This window comes from Taeniopygia guttata, chromosome 6 (assembly GCF_048771995.1).
Source record: "Taeniopygia guttata chromosome 6, bTaeGut7.mat, whole genome shotgun sequence".
NCBI classification, from domain to species: domain Eukaryota; kingdom Metazoa; phylum Chordata; class Aves; order Passeriformes; family Estrildidae; genus Taeniopygia; species Taeniopygia guttata.
In genome coordinates this window covers 17,928,747-17,950,757 of record NC_133031.1, presented here as the reverse complement: position 1 = coordinate 17,950,757, position 22,011 = coordinate 17,928,747, and the positions used below count along the sequence as shown (strand labels likewise).

The window sequence follows — 22,011 nt, the reverse complement described above, 5'->3', positions numbered from 1 at the left end:
CTCTCTGCCGTGCCCCCTCCGCCCGAGGGTCCCCGTCCTCAAGCCTGGATTTCTCCCCCCACGCCATCCCACCCCGATCACGGGAGTGGCGGGAGCGCAGCAAGACCTGGGTGACATTGCGCCGCTTACAGTGGTCTGGCAGCAGTGCTTGCTCGAAAACATCGCTGCGAGAGGAATCCAGGACAGAGCCGTACCGCTGGGACCTGCCCTACGGCTTAGCATAAGTGACAGGCTCTGCGGGCTCTCTGCCAAGGGCTGCTCTGCGCCGTGCCCTGGCCAGCCCAGCCAGGGCAGACTGGCACCCACCTGAGCATCAGGGAGAGCCGCAAGGCAACGGGGAGGGGTAACGCCGCAGCCCCGGCTCCCAGCCGAACAGAGTTTGAGAGGAAGGAGTGGCTGGACAAAAAAAAAGGGCTAAAATACTGCCAGGAGCTTGCTCGCTGTGAGCCGTCATCGTTAACCGTTTTGGAGGTGTTAGGCTGGTGCGCATCGGTCCTAGGTGGGAAGAAGCGAACAGGCTGTCCCTGGGCGCGTCCTGCCTCGGTCGGGTGCCTGCCTCGGGTGTAGTAGCGGGAGAAGAACGCTCAGCAGCCCGCTCCTCGCAGGCAGGCTGGGGCAGAGCAGTCAGGGTTACGCCAGAGCTACTTGGGCTGCCCCCGTGGACAAAAGCAGCCCGGTGGGGCTATCGGGGCCGTTCCAAGCCGCGCTGTTGTCATAGCGCAGTACGGTCTGGGGGCAGCATTAAGTTGTGACGCACTCGGATGGAAAGATGCAGTTGGGAGATGCTCGGTCGCTGCTTCCCGCGCCGTGGGGCTGCTCTGGGAAGGGTCTGTTGTCCTGGGGGTGATAGTTGCCTGGGCAAGGAGTGGCTTAAATATTTTGAAATAGGGTGATGCAGCTTACAATGTTACTGAGTCAAAAGTGTGGGGCTGGGATGGGTAGCTGTCGCCTGCTGCCACCCATGACTGCAGCAGGGTGGAAGGTGATGCACAGGACATCGTCCCCGTGACAGCACCTTCTACTGGAAAAAAAGTCTGTCCCCAAGTCAGTCTGCTCTGTGTGCACACAGGAGCCCCTCTGCAGCGGAGGGGAGGGGGGGAGGGAGGGAGATGACGGTATATGCAGTAGGGCTGGTATGTGCCAGGTGATGAGTTGCTCTTGAGCATGGGTTGTGCATCCTGTGGAGGTGCAGGACGTGTGGGGTAGGGTGGGGGGGCGGTGTGGAACCTGCCAAAGTGAATTAGGGACCCGACATAGGTACAGTTCCATCTGACATACAGCCTTGATCTGACCCTACTGTTCGGATCAGTGCAGCTGCGAGCCTGGAGTACCTCACAGAGCTTTGTGGCTGGGTGTAGCAAAGATATTTTGCTAAGAAAAAGTTGGGGACAGCCAGCAATTGAGCTTTCATATTTAAATGCTGTCAGTCAGAGAAGGAGGTAGGATGACAAGGGAGGGTGCTTGGTGCCTGTGAAGTCTGTCTTGAATGTCATGAACCCATGGCTGGTCACAGGGTTGACAAAGAGGAAGGGGAGCCTTGATATGCACCTTGGTGCATGGAGAGCTGAGCATTGTATTTAGTAGAGGAACTAGCAGACTGGAAAGGGGATGTATCCACAAGGGTTATGATGCATAAAAGAAGCACTCCAGAAAGGGTTAAAACCCTCATCCGGATGCTGAAATCCCTGCCTCAACCTTCATCTGTTACTTGAGTGCTGAGCTACAGCCCTCAGTGCAATCCCATGCCAAAGCTGTGTTCAGGCCAGCTTGTTGCTCAGCTCCACAGACCATCCCTGGATCTTGCCTCTGGTCTTATCCGAGCTGAGGAGCTGAAGGCGGGTGTCTTCTGCCTACCCTGCTTACGTAGGCTGCCCCCAGCATGGCTGGGTGAGAACATCAGAGCCACCTGCCTCTTGCCAGTGCAGCCCCTCAACTGTCCTTGAGATGTTTGGTAGAGCAGGACACACGGACAGCCTCTCAGCCTGCTTTTGAGAGGAAAAGCACCAAAGAAAGATGTCGATTCAGTTAGAAATCCCCTAGAGACATTCCTAGGTCTCTTTAGCATGGCGCATGTCTAGGGCAGAGCTGGCTGATTGGCCTGGCATGCTGCAACAGTGAGCTCATAACCCAGCGATGGCAAAAAACCCCAACCAGCCTTGGGGTCATCATCCATAGTGGCATGTGGCCAGTGCCCAGCTTTCTCTTGGATAGTACTTGCAAGCTCAGAGATGCCAAAGACTTGCTGTACTTTCGGCCCAGGGGAAATGAATCTACGGAGTAAAGAGAGTCTAGAGAGAGAGACATGACCTGCTGAGCGATGAATCTGGTGTCTCTGGTCTCTGCTGACGTGGTTGTGAGTTAGGCTTCAGGAACCTACGTCACCTGCACTTCCCCAGCAGAAACAATCTATGCACCAGAATTTTGTGGACTGACAGGCAGTGGCTCTGCTACAGGATCAGAACAGCAGGGTGGGCTTTGTGGCTTGAATGCATCTCCTCAAATAGGACTTGGGCTAGTCCACCAGCTTTGTACCTGAGATTGGTTTTGGTTTTGGTTGGTGTTTAGCCAAGCAGAATTTTGGCAGGTTTTAAGTGTCATTTTAAAGCTTTGTGTTGCCTTCTCAATCACACGGTTTTCCTGTTTGCCTGTCACTGTCCCCTTGCACAGGAGTGTTGAACATCCCTTGCTTCCTATCTCTGAGGTGGTACTTGGCAGCCCCTGCTGGTAATGGACTTGGTGGGATGCTCTTGGGGCTTGTAGCAGGGCAGCTGGAGCCTTTTGAAGCCATAAGGCAGTTCAGCCTTTGAAGTATTCAGCCAGAGTCCCAGGGCCCAGGTTTTTGTAACACAGTACTCTGCCAGGCTGTTATCCAGCACCGTGCCTTCCCAAATTACTCCTTGAGCATCTTCTTCTATTGGCTCATTCACTCATCATTTAGCAGCAATTCTCCTGCAAGCCTTGCACAGGGCTGGAGTCCTCTCCAGCCCTCCAAAATCTCTGCTCAGCTGGCTCATATCTCACTTCCTTGGGGCAGGGAGTTGACACTTCTATGTATCACCAATGAGCCAGATGGAAGCCAAGCCACGTGTGCCATTCTGCCCGCGCTTTCTGAGGTGATTTTCTGCTGTCTCCAGTGCCTAGTACTCTGTGCCATTTTTTTTAGTCTCCTTTTTGTGTCTGTTGGTTCTCAGTATTTTTGACCTGCATCCCTGGCAGTAAGATCCCTTCCCTTCTGTTTCCCACAGTGACTCCTTATCATCTACATTGCTCTGAGATCCTGCTTCTCCCCCTGCTCTGCTCCCAGATTATATTCTGCAGGGCTTTGGATTGCTTTTTTCCTCCCAGATTCTTCTCTAAGTCTCTTTGCTCCTCTGGCTGCCTTGCTGCCAGCCCACTGGTGGGTACCTCCTGCTCACAAGTTAGCATCCTGCCCCTCTGGCACTGGGACTGCATGAATGGGTGTGGAATCAAATCTCTCAGGCTCTGAGGCCATTACCTCTTTATAGGTCTCCTGTCTTCCCAGGAGAGAACTGAACCCTACTTTCTGCCTGCTAGATTGAGACGATCCTTTCCTCCTCTGAGAAACAAGCTGGTGCTATGCCAGCATTTCCCCAGCGGGAAGGTGTGGAAGGAGCTGGGTTCCCGCTCCATCCTGGCTGCTGCGCCTCTTGGGAGTGATGGATGTGCCTTCCCCAGACACCGCTGGGCCTGTCTGCTGGCCGGCGTTCCCGGGCCCCTGCACGCCTCCAGCTGTACTTTCTCAGCCACCAGCAAGATTTCTCAGCAGCAGCCTGCGGCCCAGTGATGGATGTTGACAGCTGCATGAACAGCCTGTGCAAGACTCGATTATTTTCCTTCAAGGATGATGCCTTCCAGATCTTGCTCTAAGCCCTCTGTGAGCACTGTATTGAAACCCTCTCTGGAGCCCCCCTGACTGCAGAGCTGTGCTGAGCACTGCTGGCTTGCACCCAGCTCAAACTGGACAAACACTTGGGAGTGGGGCCCTGGAGTATCCTGCTGCAGGCAGGCTTAGCTTGTTCATGTGCACAAATACAGGCAGCAGACCTTGCCTTGCTCAGATGGGTGTTGTTTGGGTCTTCAAGAAGGGAGAAGTGTTTGGAGGTGCTGAGGAGGGGGTAGAGACAGGCCACAGCCACTCCAAGCTCCTGCCTTGACCAGCTGAGAGGACAAGGTCCTCTGAGAGCTTCATAAAGGACAGCATGCCAGAGTCTCTGCCAGTGCAGGCCTGCAGTGCTGAAGTCTCTCGCAAAGTGTGCTCCTGTGCGAGCAACGCATTGCTGGGGAGTGCTGGGTGCTGCCATGAGCTGCTCTCTGTCAGCCCAGGGTGAGTGGCTGACTGCAGTGAAGTTGTTGGCTGTGGTGTCTTGTGGCAGGGAGCTTCTGGAGACCCTGGAGCAGGAACTCAGGTTCCAATGAGCAGGGTGAAGGCATGCACCAAAGAAGTCTATGCCAAAAGCTTGCTCTCTGTGAGTTCAGGCCTCCTGAAGGCTGTCATATTTGCCAGCCTGGAACGCCTTGGAATAGGGAGAAACAGCTCTCCCAAGCACTTGGAAATGTTAGGTATGCCTCACCATTATGCGGCTAACACAGTGGCACTGTCACAGGCAGGTAGAGACGAAGGGTAGGAGAGGGCAAAATGCCAGGGCTATCCCCAGTGTTTCTTTGGGGTGTTGGGGGGTTTGCAGATCCTGTGGTCCCCAGGACGAGGTGTCTGTAACTGTAAATTGAGGTCAGCTGGCTAGCCTAGCCAGGACAGAGCTGGGCTGGAACAAACTGACGTGGGGTTGCCTTAACCTCCGGAGTCCCTGAGCCAGTCTGGTGTGCCTCCTCTGTCCCTCGGAGCAGACCCCCAGCCTGACACCGCTGTCCTGCTGACCCCCACTCTTCTCTCTGCAGGCGCTGTACGGCTCCATCAAGAATGAGAAGCTGCAGTGGGCCATGTAAGTACCCCTGCGGGGGATGTGCTGCATGGCGTGGGTGGGCAGGGAATCCGCCCAGCCCCAGAGGCTGCACAAACCACGGTGCTGCAAGGCAGGTGCCCCTGTGAGGATGAGGGAAGGAGAAGGAGCTTGGGGTGGGCTCGGCTGGGGTGCAGACAATGTAGCCCTGGCTGCCCTCACTGCCATGGGGCCCCTTCTCCAGCTTGCTGGGGGAAAGCCACCTGAGGCTGGCTTCTTGCAGCTTTGGTCTGGGTTTGTGCCTTGGTGGCTGTGCCCAGGGTGGGAATAGACAGGTTCTGGAGGTGCTGTGGCTGTGCCAGGGCCCCACAGGGTGCCTGCACCCTCGCCCACAGCTGCCATCTCCAGCAGCGGGAGCGGCAGCGCCTGCGCTGCAGGGATTAATCAGCCTGGTGCTACCCAGCGCTGAGCGATGCACTCGACCGCTGCCATGGAGACGCCGGCAGATGCTGAGGGGTTTAATTAGCAGCAAGCAGCTGAGGGAGTGGGGGGGCAGCAGCTCTGGGCTCCCACATCTTCCTGCGGATGGGGGGAGCAGCACCGGTACAACCTGCCCATAGTGAGGGGCTGTGACCCAGTGGGAGCGAGCTGCCTACATCCTGCCCCAAAAAAGGCTTTTCACTCCCTGGGGCAGGCAGAGGTCCCACCCTGAATCAGCAGCAAAAGCCCAATGCCTTGTCCTTCAAGGGACCAGTCAGCACCTTAGCTGTCTAGAGAGACAGGTGTGCACAGGCATGGCTAGGTTTGGGATGCTCACCAGTGCTGATGGAAGACTGCTCATCCTGGCCTGCTGCTCCTGGCTTCCCTTTCAGAAGCTGGGCCTAAAAGTGGCACTGACCAGTGGGGAACTTAGTATTTGCTGTCCCAGAAAGGAAACAAACTCTTTCCCCACCCAAATCTGATTGGCAGAGATGAAGAGGAGCTGAGAAAGTCCCTCTCGGAGCTGGCAGATCCCAACCCAAAGTCCATCAAGCGCATCAGCAGCTGCAGTAACCCCTTTCTGGACTTTTCCCAGGATGCCAGCATTGCCACTTACAAGCACGGGCTGTTAGTCCGCAAGATCCACGCTGATCCTGACTGCAAGAAAAGTAGGTGCCTGGGGAGCCCATGAGGAGCATTTGGGGAAAGAGGGCACCAATGAACTCCAGAACCAAATGGGAAGCAGGGCAAGAGTCACTATGTGATGTCCGTCTGCAGCTTTATGCCAGCCTCCAGCATCAGTGCCCTGTCTGTGTGGCTGTTCCAGGCATAATTCAGTCCTCAGGCTGAGGAGCTGGAAAGCCTCTCCCTGCCCATAGCGCTGGGAATGGGGCAGACAGGGTGCTGGGGTGGGGTCTCTGAGGGTTGCAACCCTGCTGCAGGATTGTGTGGATGAAGGGAAGGGTCCTGTGGTGTGATAAACAAGGCACACAGCAGGCTGCAGCTGGCTGGGCACTGCCAGGCACGTTCACCGTATTCCCCATAAAATCCCTCCTAAGCCCTGGCTGTCTTAATGCTGCCTAGATGTGATTAGATGCAGCTGCCCTTCAAAGGCAGCGTTACCTGGCAGGCAGCACTGCCTTGTCGCCATGCCCGAGCACGGAGGCAGTGGTGAAGCCGAGCACAAGCAGCGGGGCGGGGAGCACGGGGGGCGCAGGGGGGCACAGCGCAGCGCTGGCCCCGGGAGGCAGCGGCCCCTGCCAGCAGCACCATCTGCCAGCCACGCGGCCTGCACGGGCTCAGGTGCGCAGGGACAGGCCTGGCCTGCCGCCCGTCCCGGGGGTGGGTGACGTGCCTCGAGGCAGGGCTGGCTGGAAGAGGGTGGGGGGTAGCTTCCCCCCCGCTCAATTCTGACACCGATGTCTGAGCTGCTCTTTCCTCCCTGGCAGCACCCCGAGGGAAGCGCGGCTGGAAGCCCTTCCACGCCATCCTGAAGGGAATGATTCTCTACCTGCAGAAGGTAGGCAGCAAGGTCACCCACGTCCGCACCAGGGAGGGGGATTGTCCCCAGTCCAGAGAGACAGGAGTCTCCACAGCAGTGAGAGAGGACCTGCAGCACAACAGCATTGCAAAGCCTCACCTAAGCAGACTCAGCATCCTGCATGCCTGAGCTGTTGCTTGGGGAGCTGGTGGCATCCCTGTTTCCAGGGTGCTTGGGTACAGGTTGGGCAGTGGTTGCTAACTGAGAGCACTGTGTGCAGGGGGCTGGGCTGGGAAGAGAGAGGCACCAGGTCTTTTCCCCTGACTGGAGGGTTGGGCTGCACATCCAGTTCCCTTCTGGCACACACCCAGGGAACTGGGGGCAGTGGGGAACAGCCCCATGCGCTGTTGCCAAGCCCATGTGCCTGGGTTGTGCAGCCTCTCTCCAGCGGTGTAGCATGAGCTGGAAGCAGAGTCCACAGCTGCCTGGTGAAGGGTGATCTCCAAGCCCTGCCACAGCCAGCAGTTCCTGAAACCTCATAGAGCTGACTCATGGTGGGGTGCATCCCTAAGCTGGCTCTGAAACACCCCATGATTTGCAGGAGGAGTATAAGCCAGGGAAGGCACTGGCAGAAGAGGAACTGAAGAATGCTATTAGCATCCACCATTCGCTTGCCACACGGGCATCTGACTACAGCAAGCGACCCAACGTCTTCTACCTCAGGACAGCTGACTGGAGAGTCTTCCTTTTCCAAGCACAGTGAGTCCTTCAGGATCCCTGGCTGGGCCCCACTCTGGGGCACAGGAGCTCCCCTGACTTGAGTCTAGGGTGGGATGGGGCTTAGGGCCACCTTGTTCTCCCCTGTCCTGGCCCTTTCTGGAAGGAGAGGGACCTGGTGTCAATGCTAAGCTTTGCCCAGCTCCTCTTTTTCCTACCCTGCTGGGCTCAGGTTAGCTGTGGGTAGAGTCCAGGTGCCATGGCTGGCCAGGGCCAGGCCTGGGGCACTCACTCAGACCTTGTCTGCGGAGGAGAACCCTTTGTCTTTGACAAAGATAGCCCATCTGTATTTTGGGCTTTTTTCTCAGGAACCCCGAACAGATGCACTCGTGGATCACGCGCATCAACGTGGTGGCAGCCATGTTCTCTGCGCCCCCCTTCCCCGCAGCCATCGGCTCCCAGAAGAAGTTCAGCCGCCCGCTGCTGCCCAGCTCCTGCACCAGGCTGTCTCAGGTGGGCCACGGTGTGGGGGCAATGGTGAGCCTGGGACAAAGCCTGGGATCTGCCAGTGGCACATTCCCCTGTGGAGGGATCTGTGTGGTGCCATGCTCCCACTGTCTTCCCAGTGAGGTGAAGGGCCAAGGGGTTTCCAGAGAAAAGGGGTACTGAGACTGGGAGCAGACAGTGAGGTCTTGTTCCTGGCAGTGGGGCTGGAGTCAGGTGATGGTCAGACCATGGTGGAGAAAGTGGTCCCACATCATAGCCTGCAAGGTCCTGCCAGGGACCTTGAAAGGCAACTGACGGGGGGGATTAGCTGGCACTCATGCATACCACGGCAGTTATTCATAGAGCAGAAAGGATTTAAAAAAAAAACACCAGCCTAGTTTCAGAGGGATTAAATTCTGCTTTAAGACTGCAGTCAGCCCCTCTATGAGGTGACAGCAGATTGCCCCCAAGAACCTGTGGTTTTGCCTGCTATTAAAAAAAAAAAAGAAAAATCAAACCCAGCAGCAGAAGCTGAGATCCTGGCTGCTCCTAGAAGGGGAAAAACCTGTTCTGTCCCTGGCCATCTCACACTACCAGGGAGACAGAGCAGGGCACTGACATGGTGCCACCTTTCCCCAGGAGGAGCAGGTGAAGAACCATGAGACCAAGTTCAAGACAATGTCAGCAGAGCTGCTGGAGCATCGTTCCTCATTGCCTGAGAAGAAGGTGAAAGGCAAGGAGTACGAGGAGCTAAAGCAGAAGGAAGAGTACCTGGAATTTGAGGTGAGCTGGAAAATGTCCCCCTCTGCCCTCAGGCCCTCTGCCCCTACCCGTTTGGCCGTCCTCAGTGATGGGACCAACCCATCCCATCTGCTGAATTACACTGCCACTGCCGTGGTCTAGGACCACGAGCATTCCTCTGCCCCGGGATGCTGGCTGGGTTGGAGGGACCATGAGCATCCCCCCCTGCGGGGATGCTGGTCATAGGACAGTACCCAGCTTGCCAACTTCTCTCTCTGCTGCACTGTGCTCCTCAGAAATCCCGCTATGGCACCTATGCCATGCTGCTGCGGGCCAAGCTGAAGGCTGGCTCCGAGGACCTGGCAGCATTCGAGTCCACCCTCTTTGACACAGCGGGTGGGGAGGACGACGGCCTGAAAAAGTCCCGCTCCAGCCCCTCGCTCAACGCAGAGCCCTCCAGCACGACCACCAAGGTGAAGCGCAACGTCTCGGAGCGCGCCGGCCGCCAGCCCCCTGGCCACCCCCAGAAATCCTAAGTGTGGGGTCTCAGCTGCCTGCGCCGGCAGCTCTGTTCCCGTTCCCCCGGCACGGGGGCGGAGGCCGTGCTCCTGCCCAGACCCTGCATGTGCGCGTCTGTCTGCGGCACGGACTGGAGGGGTGACAGCCCTTCTGCAGCCGCCAGCAACAGCCGTGCAGGGCCACGGCCCCTCCACCGGAGACAGTGGCAGAGCAGGACAGTCCCCAGTCCTTGCCTGCAGGAGCTGCCTGGCCCCATCGGACTTGTTCCTGCCCCTCCTTGTTCTGCACTTGGCTGCGGGACCTACTCTTGCTGCCCTGGGGAGAGGGAGCAACTGAAACCTACTTGCTGGGCTCAATTTGTCAATGGCTTAAAAAAAAAAAAGACAAATGCAGCAAAACAAAGCCAGTGGCTGCTTCTCCAGCTCCATCGTGCCATGGGGGTAGATGGGAGAGGGCCAGCTCTAGACTGTCCCCTCTCCTAGGGCTGGTGGCTAGGGAAGCCAGGGCAACAGCACCTGGTCCCTTCCCTGCCACCTCAGTCACCTCTGCACCCTCCCTGCTTTCTTACAACTTTTGAACAGTTTTTGTGATACAGTTTTGCACTTTTTAGTACCAGATCAAGCTGACTACCAGGAAGGGTTTTTTTGGGGGCTACTTTTGATGCTTTTTGGGAACTGTTTAAAAAAAACAAAACCACAAACCCAGCCATATCTTGTAGGCACTCTGAGGGAAAGAGGTTTTTAAAAGGACTCAGGGGGTGATCCAGCTCCCTACGCCCCTGTCCTACAGCAAGCTGAGCGTGGGCTACTGTGTGTACTGCTGCTGCCAGCTCCCCAGCTCCACTTCAGCACCAGCAACCCTTTGGGGAGATAGCCTTGTGGCTGCCAGTACCAAGGAGGCAGCGTTGAGATGGCAGCACCCATTGCTGCACGTGTGGCTGCATGGGAGGCTGATGCACTGGTGCTTCATGACCCCCATTTTCCACCCCCCACTGCTGGCAGCTTGGACTGGCCCTGTTTGCAGCAACCTGGGTGTGAGCATCATACCTAGGGCATGGTGGGTAGCAGTGTGGAGTGGTGACCCCTGGAGCCAGGGTTGATACGGGGGTACCCCTGCTCTACGGGTCCAGTAAAGGCTGGAGCCAGCTTTTCTTCCCATCTCTTTTCCAATGCATGTCTGGGGCCTCAGAGGCTACCAGCAAAGCCTCGTCTGTAGTGCTGCAGTCCTCATGCTGCAGCAGCACTGGTGCAGCCCCTTCCTCAGCAACAGGCTCCCTCCTTGCCAAGGTGAGGGGCAGGCTGGGGCGGCCCTCACTACTCCCGAGTGGGCTGAAGGATGCTTGTCTAGAGCAAGGTGCAAGTGATGGAGCATGGTTGCAGAATTGTCCAAAAAGGGGTCCAGGCACAGTGAAGGGCTGTGACCAGGGGCTGGCACACACGCAGTTCTCAGCCGCCTGGGACCTTGCTGGTTTCAGCACTGACTTTGCGAATGTGTCAAAACTTTTTATTCTGCTCTTTTGAGTCTATTGCAAAAAAAAAAAAAAAACCACAAAAAAACAAAACAAAATCCACCCTTGCCCCAGTGGCTTGGGGGGTCTTGGGGGTGGTGGGGAAAAAAAACCTTTGTACAGCTTCTTCTCTCAGTTACTGAAGTAAAACTCGCTCTTCATTTCTTGGGTGCGCTGTGGTTTCTTTCCCTTGGCTGGGGACAGCCCCAGCACTGAGGGATGCTGAGGAGGGGATGGCAGCTGTCTCCTTGCTGCCAGACTTCCAGACCCAAGCAGGGTTCAGGGAGGTTAGTGACCAGCTCACTGCTGGGGCTGGAGAGAGGGAGGGCAAAGACTAACAGAACCCGTGTCCTTTTATTCAGAAGAGGAACCATTAAATAAGAGCAGAGATGGGCAGGAGCCAGCTGCATCCCATCCCCCTGAGTTCAGGCAGCTGGATCCCAAGTCCAAAAGGCACTTGTGTGGGTAAGGCAGAGGGCAGTGCAGCTCCCTGTGTAGTCACAGGGGCTGCTGGCTGGCTCCTCAGTGCACCTGTGGCTGCTGGCTGGGGGGCAGCTCACCCCTTGGCTTCAGGGCTAGTGTGGGCGCTTGCTCCTCCTCCACCGACTCACTGCCGTAGGCACTGTCTTCCTTCAGCTCTGCAAAGCAATCCCCGGGTGCTCTTAGGCTCTTAGTGACGGGGCAACGGGAGAGGCAGCAGAGACACTCCCTGCCCACCAGCCCCAGCCCTCACTCTCTGTACCTGTGCTTTGCAGCTTCTCCAGTGCCTCGGTTTTGTGGAGCATCCTCACAGCATTGTGGAGCCCCATGGAGTCCAGTGCCTCCAGCAGTCCCCCCAGGCTGCCACCTGCCAGCTGCAGAGAAAGGACACTGAGTAGGGCTGAGGGCCAGACAGGCAGAGGGGACAGACCCCAGCCAGGCACTGACCTCATAACTGCGCAGGAGGCTGACACTGGGCGAGGGTGTGTCCTTGTAGGTCTCCACGAGGCTGCAGAGCCCCAGGCGTTTGGCCAGCTCGATCCAGTCTGACCCACTGCAGTCCTGGTTCAGCAGCTGCTCCAGCCCCTGCAGTGCCTCACTGTCCAGTGACAGGACCTTCCCTGTGTGAAAGAGGTGCCCCCATCACAGGCTGCCCATCCTTGCTGCTGGGAGGGTGTTACCCTGACTAGGCGTGGTGCTTCTGAGCTGGGGGGGCGGAGGGAGGGCTGCTCACCTGGCTGGGGGGCAGTGGGCAGTTCTGCCTCAGGCCCCTGCTGGGAGGCCTGCAGCAGGATCTCCCGCACCTGCAGACAGACATGAATGTCAACCTTCCAAAGCACTGCCCAGATCCCCCACTGCCTCCTCACACCTTGGATCTCTGCAGGACACAGAGGAGCATAAGCATCCTCACAGGAGCATCTCCTGGAACTCTGCCCCATCCATGCCATGGCCTGCACAGAAACTTTCCCAGTGAGTTTGTCCCACTGCACCACACACCTTGTGGCTCCGAGTCAGGTCCAGGGACGTGTGGCAGCGGCGCTGCCTGTGCCCTGCCTGCCAGTGCCCCTGTGTAGAGAGCTTGGAGCTGGTGCTGTGCTCTGCAGCCAGGGCTGGCTCCCCCAGATCCATGGCCACCTCCTGTTCCTCAGGATCAGTGTCTGTGTCACTACTGGCCTCCGACGAGGACAGGCTCAAGGGCTCGTCATTCTCACACAAAACATCTGCCCCTGTCCGGAAAGGGTGGCATGAGCCAGGCCCATGGGTCTGGCCTTGTGCCTGGCACCAGCCAGCACAGGCAGCCAGAGCTATGGGGAGGGAAGGAGGAAGAGCAGTGCCTTACCAGCTTTAAGGAGCAGCTTGGTGAGGGTGGGGGAGCCCAGACCAGCAGCCAAGTGCAGGGGGGTGTTCCCGGCGAAATTCCGGCTGTTGATGTCTGCTCCCAGCTAAGAAAGGTTTGACACCATGAGGATGGGCTGCTGGCCACTGCTCCTCCTACAGCCCAAGGCCTCAGCGGAGCCCCCACTTCTGCCAGGAGCCTGTAGGAGGCTGCACCCTGTCCCTGTCCCACAGCCACCACTACACCAGCCAGTCCATACCTTCTTCACCAGGTGGGTGGCCATATTCAGGTTCTCCATGTCCACAGCCAGGTGCAGTGGGGTCCTCCCACTTTGCCTCTCCACTGCATTCACATCTGCTCCCGTCCTGACCAGCAGATCCAAGCAAGCCAGACTCTTTGCCTTCACAGCCAAATGCACAGGCAGGAGGCCTGCAAGATGGGGACAGGCTCAGCAGCCTTCTGGCCAAGCCCATGATGGCACTACGAGGCTCCTGCCCATTGCCCCTGAGCCACACTCACCATGGAAATTGGGCAGGCAGAGCAGATATGGGGCAGCTGAGCCCAGGTGAGCCAGCAGCGTCCTCAGCATCTCTTCATCGCCAGTCTGGAGTGCCAGGTGCAGCAGGGAGTTGCCATAGCGGTCCAGCAAGGTTGGGTCGGCGTGGGCTTGCAGCAGGAGCTGGACTACCTGGGGCTGCTTGGTGATGACTGCCAGATGCAGTGACGTCTGCACGACAGCAGCACATCCTCAGCAGCGCTCACAAGAGCAGCCAAGTTCTGTACCACTATTCTCTCCAGCAGCTGCAACTTGTTCAGATCTGCAGCCTCCCCTCAGCAGGAGCAGCTACAGGAGCCCCCAGGGTTGGAAAATAGGAGTGAGGAGCTACTCCCAGGTAGAGGAGAACTGGCTGCCCTGAAAAGCATGTACCTGTTGCAGGTTATTGGAGATGTTGATGATCTGCTGGTGGGGGATGCTAACGATGATGTCAATCAGCTGCTTGATCACAGCTGTCTGTTCATGGATAATAGCAAGGTGCAAAGGCCTGCAGAGAGAGTGGGATGCCCCCTAGCTCAGCTCCATGCTTCTCCAGGTACTCCCTGATGCCCTCAGAGCCCCCATAATGGCTCTGACAGACAACAAGACCACCATGCTCTCCCTTCAAACCCCTTGTGTGCTCACGTGTCTCCGTTCTCATCCTGTGAGGCGGCCAGGTGCCTCTGGACTGCCAGCAGCATGCGGGGGTCGGCGGTGACCGAGTAGTCGAGCAGGGCATGGGCATTGCGACGGGCTAACGCCAGCATCCACAGCTGGCACAGCTGGGCTGGGGGGCAAAGCAGGATGTCACCTCCAGGAGCAGTAGCCCCATCCACCCTTCTGCACCCACCAGGTGTGGAGAGCAGCACACAACCCCAGAAGGTTCCCAGTCCTTCTGGGGTTGTGTGCCTCTTCTCCTGCACAATGTGCCCAGCCCTCCCTCAAGCTCAGCTCCTCCTACCGTGTTTCTGCAGCTCCTTGCAGTACGTGCTCTCTTCTGCAGGCGCCTGCCTGTCGCTCTCAGGCCCCTCTGCCTCGGGGCCCTTCATCTGCACACCCCCCTGGTAGCTCCCCACTGGGTGGGGGCCGGGCGAGTAGATGCTGTTGTAGGTCAGCCCAGAGGAGTATGGGAAGCTGAGGTTCCCACCTGTGGGGCAGGGTGGAGGATGGGTGAGCAGAAAGTAACCCCCAGGGCCAGACCACAGCCATCTGAGAGAGGAGGAGGAAGAGGCATTGCCACTCACCTCCTCCAGAGCCAAAGCCCCCAGCCCCCCCGCCGGCCCCCCCCATGTGCGAGCCACCGCCAAAGTGCTGAGGAAACTGAGGCAGGACTTTCTTGCGCTTCCTCTCCACTTCTTCCTTATCTGTGGGGAGAGAGGGGCAGCAGGGTGAGAGGCAGCCCCAGCAGCAGGGGACATGCCAGTCTGCCTGGGTGGTGCTCACCTTCCACCACGGGGTAGTAGGTGAACTGCTTGGAGTCACTCACGTCCCCTCCTCGCTTCCGCTTCAGCTGCAGGAAGACGGTGACAGGACGGTCGATCTTGGGCTTGTGGTAGGGCGGTGTGCGGAAGACAATGGCATACTGTGGGCAGGACATGATGGACATAAGGTTCTGCTCATCCCTGAAGCTGGGGACAGGCTTGCTTCACCCCACAGGCATTCATCTGCCCTGAAGCAGAGCAGGACACTCCCCACCTCCCCTGTACCTGCTTGTGCACATCTGTAGGAGAAAAGTCCCCAAAGGCCTGCCAGCCATTCTCATCATCCTCATAGAAACGCACCTCGATGTCATCTGGGGAGAGAAGTGGCACTGGCACTGCCTGTCCCCTTGCCCCAAACAGGCTCCAAGGACAAAGACCCCTGCCCACCCAAGGGCCCTGGGTCTCTCCTGCTACAGCCCCCCCAGAAGGTTTCGTCTGGAGAGAATGGCTTTACCTTTCTGAACTTTATCACACAGCAAGTAGACTTCATCTCCTCCCCGTACAGAGCCTGCTGTCTTATCCATCCGTGAGATCTTCAGGTTGGAAGCTCCAGGGGACTCTGCAGATCAAGAGGTGTTGGGAGTCACTGTGCAGAAGTCTTTACCCCGTCCTGCCCCATCCCTTTTCTGGACTGGCCCCACACTCACTGCTGTCATGGATGGGGTCCGAGATGACAGGCTGGAGAGCCAGCGTGAAGTTCCCACTGCTGTCACGGAGGTAGGCGGTGAAGCGCAACCGCACAATGCTCAGGTCCATCACCTTCTTCAGCTCCTTTGCCTCCAGCTCGATCTCACGCAGCTCCACTTCTGCCAGGGCAGGGGAACAAACTGTCAGGCTGTACGAGGGGACAGTGCTCCAGTCCCCTTCCTACCCACCCCAGCCGCATGCTAAGCCCAGCCCCCAGCTGTCAGCCCACAGGCCAAGGCCCACTGAGTCCCCAGGCTGCCTTTACCCGTCAGCAGACGGCTCCTGTTGCGCATCTTCTGCTGTTTCAGCTTTTCCTTCATGATCTCCATCATATTCTTCTTGGTGACATGGAGCACACCCAGGTTGCTGAACCTGGAGAAGAGGGAACCTGCTGGGATCTGGGAGCATCAAGGCCAGCAAAGGGGCACATACTCCCGCAGCTGGGAAGGTCCCTGGTGCCACTCAGGCAGCAGGGAATCAGTGTGTGTGTGGTGGAAGAGGAGCAACCACAGAGGAGAGAAAAGGAGACCCAGAAACTCTGGGCTCCCACAGGTAACAAGTCCAGAGGGCTGTCAAAGGCAAGACCAGGAGGACTGAAGGCCAGAGTGATGCAAATGGTACTGAGTTGAACCAGGGATGAATACGTAAGAGCAACTGCAGCAGTGGCAGAATAACTCTGTGACTCAGGCTGACTTCAAAAGTCATCTGCAAAGCTGGGGAGCTGCAACCTCAAGGACAGAAGCTCAAAATAAGCTGCATATTTCAAAAACCAGACACAGGCAAAATGCTCAGGGGACAGAGTTGTAACAATGAACACACATGCCTGACCTCATCCAGCAAACCCAACTTCAGAGTGCACTAACCCCTATCTTCTCCCCAACTCAAAAGCTGCAGGCAGCACCCACAGCCACCTCACATAGGACCACCCTGGCTCCTCCTTGCACATACTGAGCAGTCATGTCCTTGGGTCCCACGATCGTGACACAGTTGCCGGCCTCGTTGCATTGCTTGCCCACCAGGCTGTGGGCATGTACACGGGGAGGGTCACTGTGTGTCACCAGGTCTACCTCAATCCGGGCCATCCCTGTGTAGTTACAGATCTGCAGGGAAGAAGGAGATGGGGTCAGGAATTATACACCAGGAGCCTGAAGGATTCTCTACAAATCCCTGTTATCCCTTCCGATGGCTATCACCCCTCCAGCCGCAACTCTCCCATCCCTCTAGCACCAGGAGATGCACAAGAGCTTATTATAAATTTCCTGTCCTTCCTTCAAGGCTCCCTCCCGATGCTCATGCACTACTGGCTGAGGACACTGCTCCATCCCCTTCCCATGGCAGCGCTCACCTTGACGGTGGGATAGGTCTTGCGCCCCTTCTCACTGGATGCTCCTGGCAGCCCCCCATGGGAAGGGCCCTCGCAGCCATACCGAAATCGGAAACCCCGCTGTGGAGGCAGAGAGTGCGTCAGACAAGGGTGGCCAAAGCCTCGTGCCATGAGAGCAGGAGGTGACAGTTACACCCATCTTTACCTGGGTGACATCCTTACCTGCTTTGGCTGCTCAATAATGACAAGGTAGGGACCTTCCACTGGAGGACAGAAAGGAGAGGTACCAATGAGAAACACGGGATAACCAAAGTGCATGTTCTCACTAAGGATGCTGGAGATACAGGGACAGCACTGAAGATGATGTGACCCCTGTCTGTCCCATGGAGGTCTTTGGAGCCCACAAACCCTGTGCTGCCACAGCCCAGCTGAGAACACCAGTCAGAGTAGGAGGAAGAAGAGGGGAGGGCCAGAGGATGCTCCGTCACTTGGGAAACAGGGATTCCCAGGTCACAGCCCAGCCTGGCAGTCCCTGGCAGACTGAGTAGTAGGGACAGATGGAACAAACCCCGTCCTGGTGGCATGGGACAGGGATTTCCAGCCAGCCCACAGTGGGACCAGTAAGGACAAAGCCTGTGGTGCTTCTGGCAACTAAAAGACATGAGTCAACCTGCTGGGAAACTCCACTGCAGCTGGGGACCCCTGGAAGGGTACAGCCAGAGGGGCCCTTACCTGTCTCCATGAGGGGCTCCTTCTGCTCCATCATGTGGGAGCCAAAACTGAAGTCATCATAGTCAATCCCATCCAGGCACTAGGTGATGGGAGGGAAGGTGAGTGTGATGAGCGCGTTGGCGCTGGAATCCCCCCAACTACCCTGGGTGGGTGATGGCAGTCTGGCACAGAATCCCATCGGGGCAGGCACAGATCCCTGTCCCTCCCCGGGAAGAGAGGTGGGCAGGTGCAGACCCCTGAGTGCCCACCCTGGAGGCTGACACAGACCCTCCCACCTCCCACTCCGGAAGCAGGCACGGACCCCCACCTCCCACCCCACCCGTGGGGTCGGGCACTGCCCCTGCCCAGCTCCGGGGCCGGGGCCAGGCAGCGACACCGCCCCGGGCCGATCCGATCCGATCCGTGCCGCACTCACGGGCTGGAACTGCTCGTCCATGTCGGCGCGGGGCCGGCCGCCGGCCTGTGGGGAGAGGGGGTAGAGCGGGGCTGCAGGAAGGCAGCGCCGCTCCGGAAAGTCCCTAGAAACCCCGCCGAGCCGGGAAATGACGGGCCCGCGCGTCACCGCCCCGCCCCGCCCGCGCGGCCGGGGCACGGCGGCCCGGCCCGGGGCACGGCCGGGGCACGCGGAGCGCGGGGCTCGGCCCGGCCCGGCCCGGCCCGGCACGGCACGGCCCGGCACGGGGCTCTGCTCGGCCCGGGGCTCTGCTCGGCCCGGCTGCTCTGCGCCCGCCGGCGGCCGCTCGGGGCAGCAGGACGGGCTGTCCCCTCTTCGCCTGGGAATTTTGGACTCGGAGCCCCGGGCGGGCTGGAAATCCCGGAGCATTCCCGCCCGCCTCCCCCGGCCCTTCTCGCCCGGGCGCTGTGCCGTATTTTCCGCTCGAGAGTAGGGAGGGTTGGCCCCACACCGTCCCCGGCCGCCTGTCCCGTTACGGGTGCCATCCCCGCTGCGCGGCCATGAGCCCTTCCCCAGCACGACCTGCAGTGCAGCACGGCTGGAACCGCCCGCCCGCGCCGTAAGACCCCGCAGAGACCCCTGCGTCCCCCAAGATCCCTACCCACAGCATCCCATCCTGCACAGGGATGTCTCCCGCACCGGGATGTCGTCTCCAAGCCCCTATGGACTCAAACAGGAGTCACCCCAAAGTGCCGTCCCCATGCCCACTGGCTCCCCTCTGGCCAAGGGAATCTCCCCAGGACTCTGCAGAGTCAGCAGCCCCTTGCCAGGCACCCAAAAGGGTGCTTTCCCTCTCCCCAATTTCAATTTACACAGCAGCCCCTGCATCCTACCCGCGGAGGTGGCCGGGGAGAGGCATTCGCTACCCGTGCTCCCATTGCCTCCTTCCCACTGGCTTCAAAGTGGAAGCGGCAGCCCCAGAGCTCCCCGTGGAAGCATCTCCCACCGCCCCAGCACTCAGCACTGGATACCTCCCGCAGCAAGGCACTGCCAGGGGCACACAACGCTCACAACCTCCTACTCACCGGGGAGGAAGAGGCTGGTCTCAGCAACCCGTTCAGCCCCAGCATCGCCATAGGGACTGCCAGTGCCACAGACAGGCGTTCCGCTGGGGTCAGCTCTGCCTGACCACAGAAAACCGGCGACTTCTAGCAAAGGCGCAGGATCGGGAGAGACCCTACGGGCATGCTCCACATTTCTTCTCACTAACCAATGAAAAGAAAAAAAAAATCCCGTATCTTACTCCACAATGCCCTCATACCATGAATTTCTGAATCAGTGGTTGCTGCAGGTCCCACTCAGGGGATTTTGAGTGTGTGGGAGAAGAGGGGAAGGAAGGGGATTGTTCAATCCGTGCGTGACTCATATTCTTCAGAAGCTGAACAGAGCCTTTTCAAGGAGATTTTTCAGCCACTCAAGTCTTCTAAAGGGACTGTCCTGTGACCTCAAGCCTGAGGTTTTTCCCGGTTGGCCTGTCATACGCACAGAGATGCATCCCAGGATCTGTGGGACCTGCAAGTGCAGGGGAGGGTGCAAGGAAGGGGGAGATCCAGCACTGCAAAATGAGGTGGGGACCTTCCTCCTGTCATTCTACAGGGGCTTCTGAACGCCTAGGAACATGGACACAACCCCGTGCTGGTCTGTGGGAAGCAGCACAGACTGCCTGCTGTTGGGATACCACAGACCATCCCACCTGGACAGCTTCAGTCTGCCACCACCAGTCAGCAACCCTATCTGCTGGGCAGATCTTCCAGAGAGGTGAACAAAGGGACAAACAACCTTCCTCAGTGTGCTGGGAACAGCCACTTACCCTACCCACTGAGCCTGGTGGGGGAGTCCAGGCCTGAAGCTGCTGGATGAGAACAGACTATGCCCCTTGAATAGCACAACTCCCCTTCTCCAGTGGCATCAGCTCCATCTCCTCTTGAGGGGTTTTCACAGCTCACTCACTGCTGCCCAGGACACTTCCACTAGTTGCAGCAAACAGCATGACTAAAGAATGTCATGGAATTGTACCTGCATCTCCCCATCCCACACAGCTCTGTCTCTCTCTGGATTGCCAGCTATTTCCCTGCACTCTTGTGCAGTGTGTGCTGGAGGAAGCCCACCTTGCTTGCTGAGCAGAGATGGTGTCACCACCTGCTTACTTCTTCCTGGAAAAACAACCTCAGGCAACCTCAGACCTGCTCTCAAGGTGAAGTCCTGCCTCCTGTGCCAAGCAGCATGCCTTTCTGGCCTCCAGGACTTGGGGTTTCCCCTAGGAGTGCAGTGTATGCAGCTTTTATCCCCCACACATGCCAGAAGGGAACACATCTCTCCTTCCTCCAACAGGAGCATCCCCTTCTCTGTCTTCCCAACACATTTGCCCTGGATCATGGGTTTGAACTGCAGACCCCATTCACTTGGCTAATTCCTCCCCATCTTCACACATTCCTAGGGTTCAGGAAGGATTCTTTGGGTGTTGCTGTGAATGGGGGAAGAGAGCAGCAATCCAGCTGCAAGGCACTTCCCAGAGCAGCATCAGCTCCCTGCCCTGGAGTGCAGCACTGCCACAGCACCCTTGCCAGATGGTACAGCCTTCCTGTGCCAGCCAGAGTGCTTCAATTAAGGGCCAGCCTTTGGGCAAGCAGTGAGAGTTAATGCCAGTATTCCATGCCTGCAGCTCCTTGAACAGTGACCTAGTAATGCAGGTGCTATTTTCTTTCCTCCCATGACAGTCGGCTGACTTGCAGAGCTGATGCCCTGCAGGCAGGAGGGAAACATACGTCAGCCTTTCTGAGGCAGGAGTGTTTAGTAGCCATGGGAAAGGGTGCTCCAGAAATGCAGGAGACAGCATGAGTACAGCTCTGCTCTGAACTGCACTGGTGTACAGCTGACATGTTCCAGCCACTCAGCTGGCCGCTCCTCTAACATACTCTTCCCTTCCCATTTTGATTTCCCTTGGGTCTGCTAACACCTGCAAACAATAGCCCTAAATGCTTGGCCTTGGTTTCTGCACAAATCCTGTGCCCTGCTCCATCGCTGGAGTCCCAACAGCTACTGGCAAGAGGCTGCTGAGTCTCTCTCATATTACGTTCACAGTGACTTTGCTCTGAGACCCTTCCTGACCAAGTCCTTGACCAGCAAGTATGGCAGAGAGAAATCCCCTCTCCCTGAAAGCTTTCTAAGCCTTCTCCTCCTGACAGCCTGCCTTTGAGCACTGAAGCAGTTTGTCCATCTCTGCATTAAATGCCTTTACTCACATTGTGGCTATCAAGTTGGTTTTGGCAAACCCCAGCCACCCACTGATCTGGTTTTCTCTTCTGAGGGCCTGTAAATCATCTCCTCTGCTGTTATGAACTATTAATCCAGCTCTATGCCCTTAGAGAACCCCTGCCAGCATCAACCCCGCTTTTGCTTTCACTCTCTCAGGTTTCCACTGTACCCACAGTACCACTGCCGTGTTGGTGCTCAAGGCTCCATGTGGGCTACAGCTTGCAGAGTCTGCGGGCACAGGCTGATTCCCCTGGGAGCGGGCAGAGGCCAGCCCTGCTCCAGCGCAGGCAAGGCGCAGGAGGCAAGAGGGAGAGCTGCAGGATGGGGCAGAACCCACTGGCAACACAGCAGAGGGAACTTCCCCAGCGGCAGGGAAAAGGGTGCAACCGCCAGCGCTGGGACTTTGCTGTCCCCTCTCCCCTCCAAGAGAGCAACTCTCTCCTACCGGGATCTTCCCAACACCCCCACCCCAGCCAACCAAGGACAGGAGTAGCACTGGAGCGAGAGCGAGCCCAGGACCCTTCCGCTGGGACGGGCAGCCCAAGCACAGGGATTTTCAGCCTCTGGCCCGCTCAATCCCTTTCCCTGGGAAGCGTTCTCCCCCCGGCACCCCCGGCCCCGCACCGGCCGCTTACCTCCTTCCCCGCCGCGGCACCGGGAAAGTCCCGACCCGGCTCCGCCTCCCGGGGCTTCCCGGACCCGGCTCCGCCCGGCGGAAACAGCGGGAGGGCGGGCATGGGGACCCCCGAAGGGACGGGCAGCTCCACACTGCGGCATTCCGGCGACACCGCCCATCCCACCTGGCTGGCACCCGGTCAGCGAACCGGGCCCCGGGCTCACGGCTCAACTCCGGGGGCGGGGACAGGACCCTTCACCCC

General features: G+C 58.1%; 2 protein-coding genes across 2 annotated transcripts in view; one reads left to right on the top strand and one right to left on the bottom strand.

Annotated features, from left to right (window-relative positions):
- The window catches only part of PSD (pleckstrin and Sec7 domain containing), a 37,515-nt gene extending 26,505 nt beyond the window's left edge, over positions 1-11,010 (top strand). Inside the window, exons 11-17 of the mRNA XM_030275959.4 lie at positions 4,918-4,961; positions 5,889-6,067; positions 6,848-6,918; positions 7,481-7,638; positions 7,965-8,109; positions 8,722-8,865; positions 9,120-11,010. Coding sequence (XP_030131819.4) covers positions 4,918-4,961; positions 5,889-6,067; positions 6,848-6,918; positions 7,481-7,638; positions 7,965-8,109; positions 8,722-8,865; positions 9,120-9,359 — 981 coding nt within the window. The 3' untranslated portion in view covers positions 9,360-11,010. The remainder of the gene's footprint in view (positions 1-4,917; positions 4,962-5,888; positions 6,068-6,847; positions 6,919-7,480; positions 7,639-7,964; positions 8,110-8,721; positions 8,866-9,119) is intronic.
- Positions 11,011-11,184: 174 nt separating this feature from the next.
- Positions 11,185-21,887, bottom strand: NFKB2 (nuclear factor kappa B subunit 2). Its single transcript, XM_030275962.4, has 24 exons — positions 21,769-21,887; positions 18,904-19,083; positions 17,840-17,884; positions 17,425-17,503; positions 16,915-16,955; positions 16,714-16,812; positions 16,317-16,468; positions 15,634-15,740; positions 15,329-15,487; positions 15,136-15,240; positions 14,907-14,992; positions 14,644-14,782; positions 14,445-14,564; positions 14,162-14,347; positions 13,846-13,987; positions 13,594-13,708; positions 13,185-13,392; positions 12,925-13,094; positions 12,669-12,771; positions 12,326-12,555; positions 12,063-12,132; positions 11,777-11,949; positions 11,592-11,703; positions 11,185-11,487 (listed from the first exon to the last, which is right to left on the bottom strand). Exons 2-24 carry the CDS (start codon positions 18,952-18,954, stop codon positions 11,372-11,374), a joined length of 2,808 nt encoding a protein of 935 aa, XP_030131822.1. The 5' UTR covers positions 18,955-19,083; positions 21,769-21,887; the 3' UTR covers positions 11,185-11,371.
- Positions 21,888-22,011: the final 124 nt, after the last annotated feature.

Excerpts from the sequence above, each read along its gene's own strand:
- NFKB2 (XM_030275962.4), bottom strand. The coding sequence starts at position 18,954 with ATGGCGATGCTGGGGCTGAACGGGTTGCTGAGACCAGCCTCTTCCTCC. Across the intron at positions 16,956-17,424 it reads GGAGCCCCTCATGGAGACAG|TGGAAGGTCCCTACCTTGTC; the intron begins GTAAGGGCCCCT and ends TCTGTCCTCCAG. Across the intron at positions 13,095-13,184 it reads CTGCCTGCCCAATTTCCATG|GCCTCCTGCCTGTGCATTTG; the intron begins GTGAGTGTGGCT and ends CCCATCTTGCAG.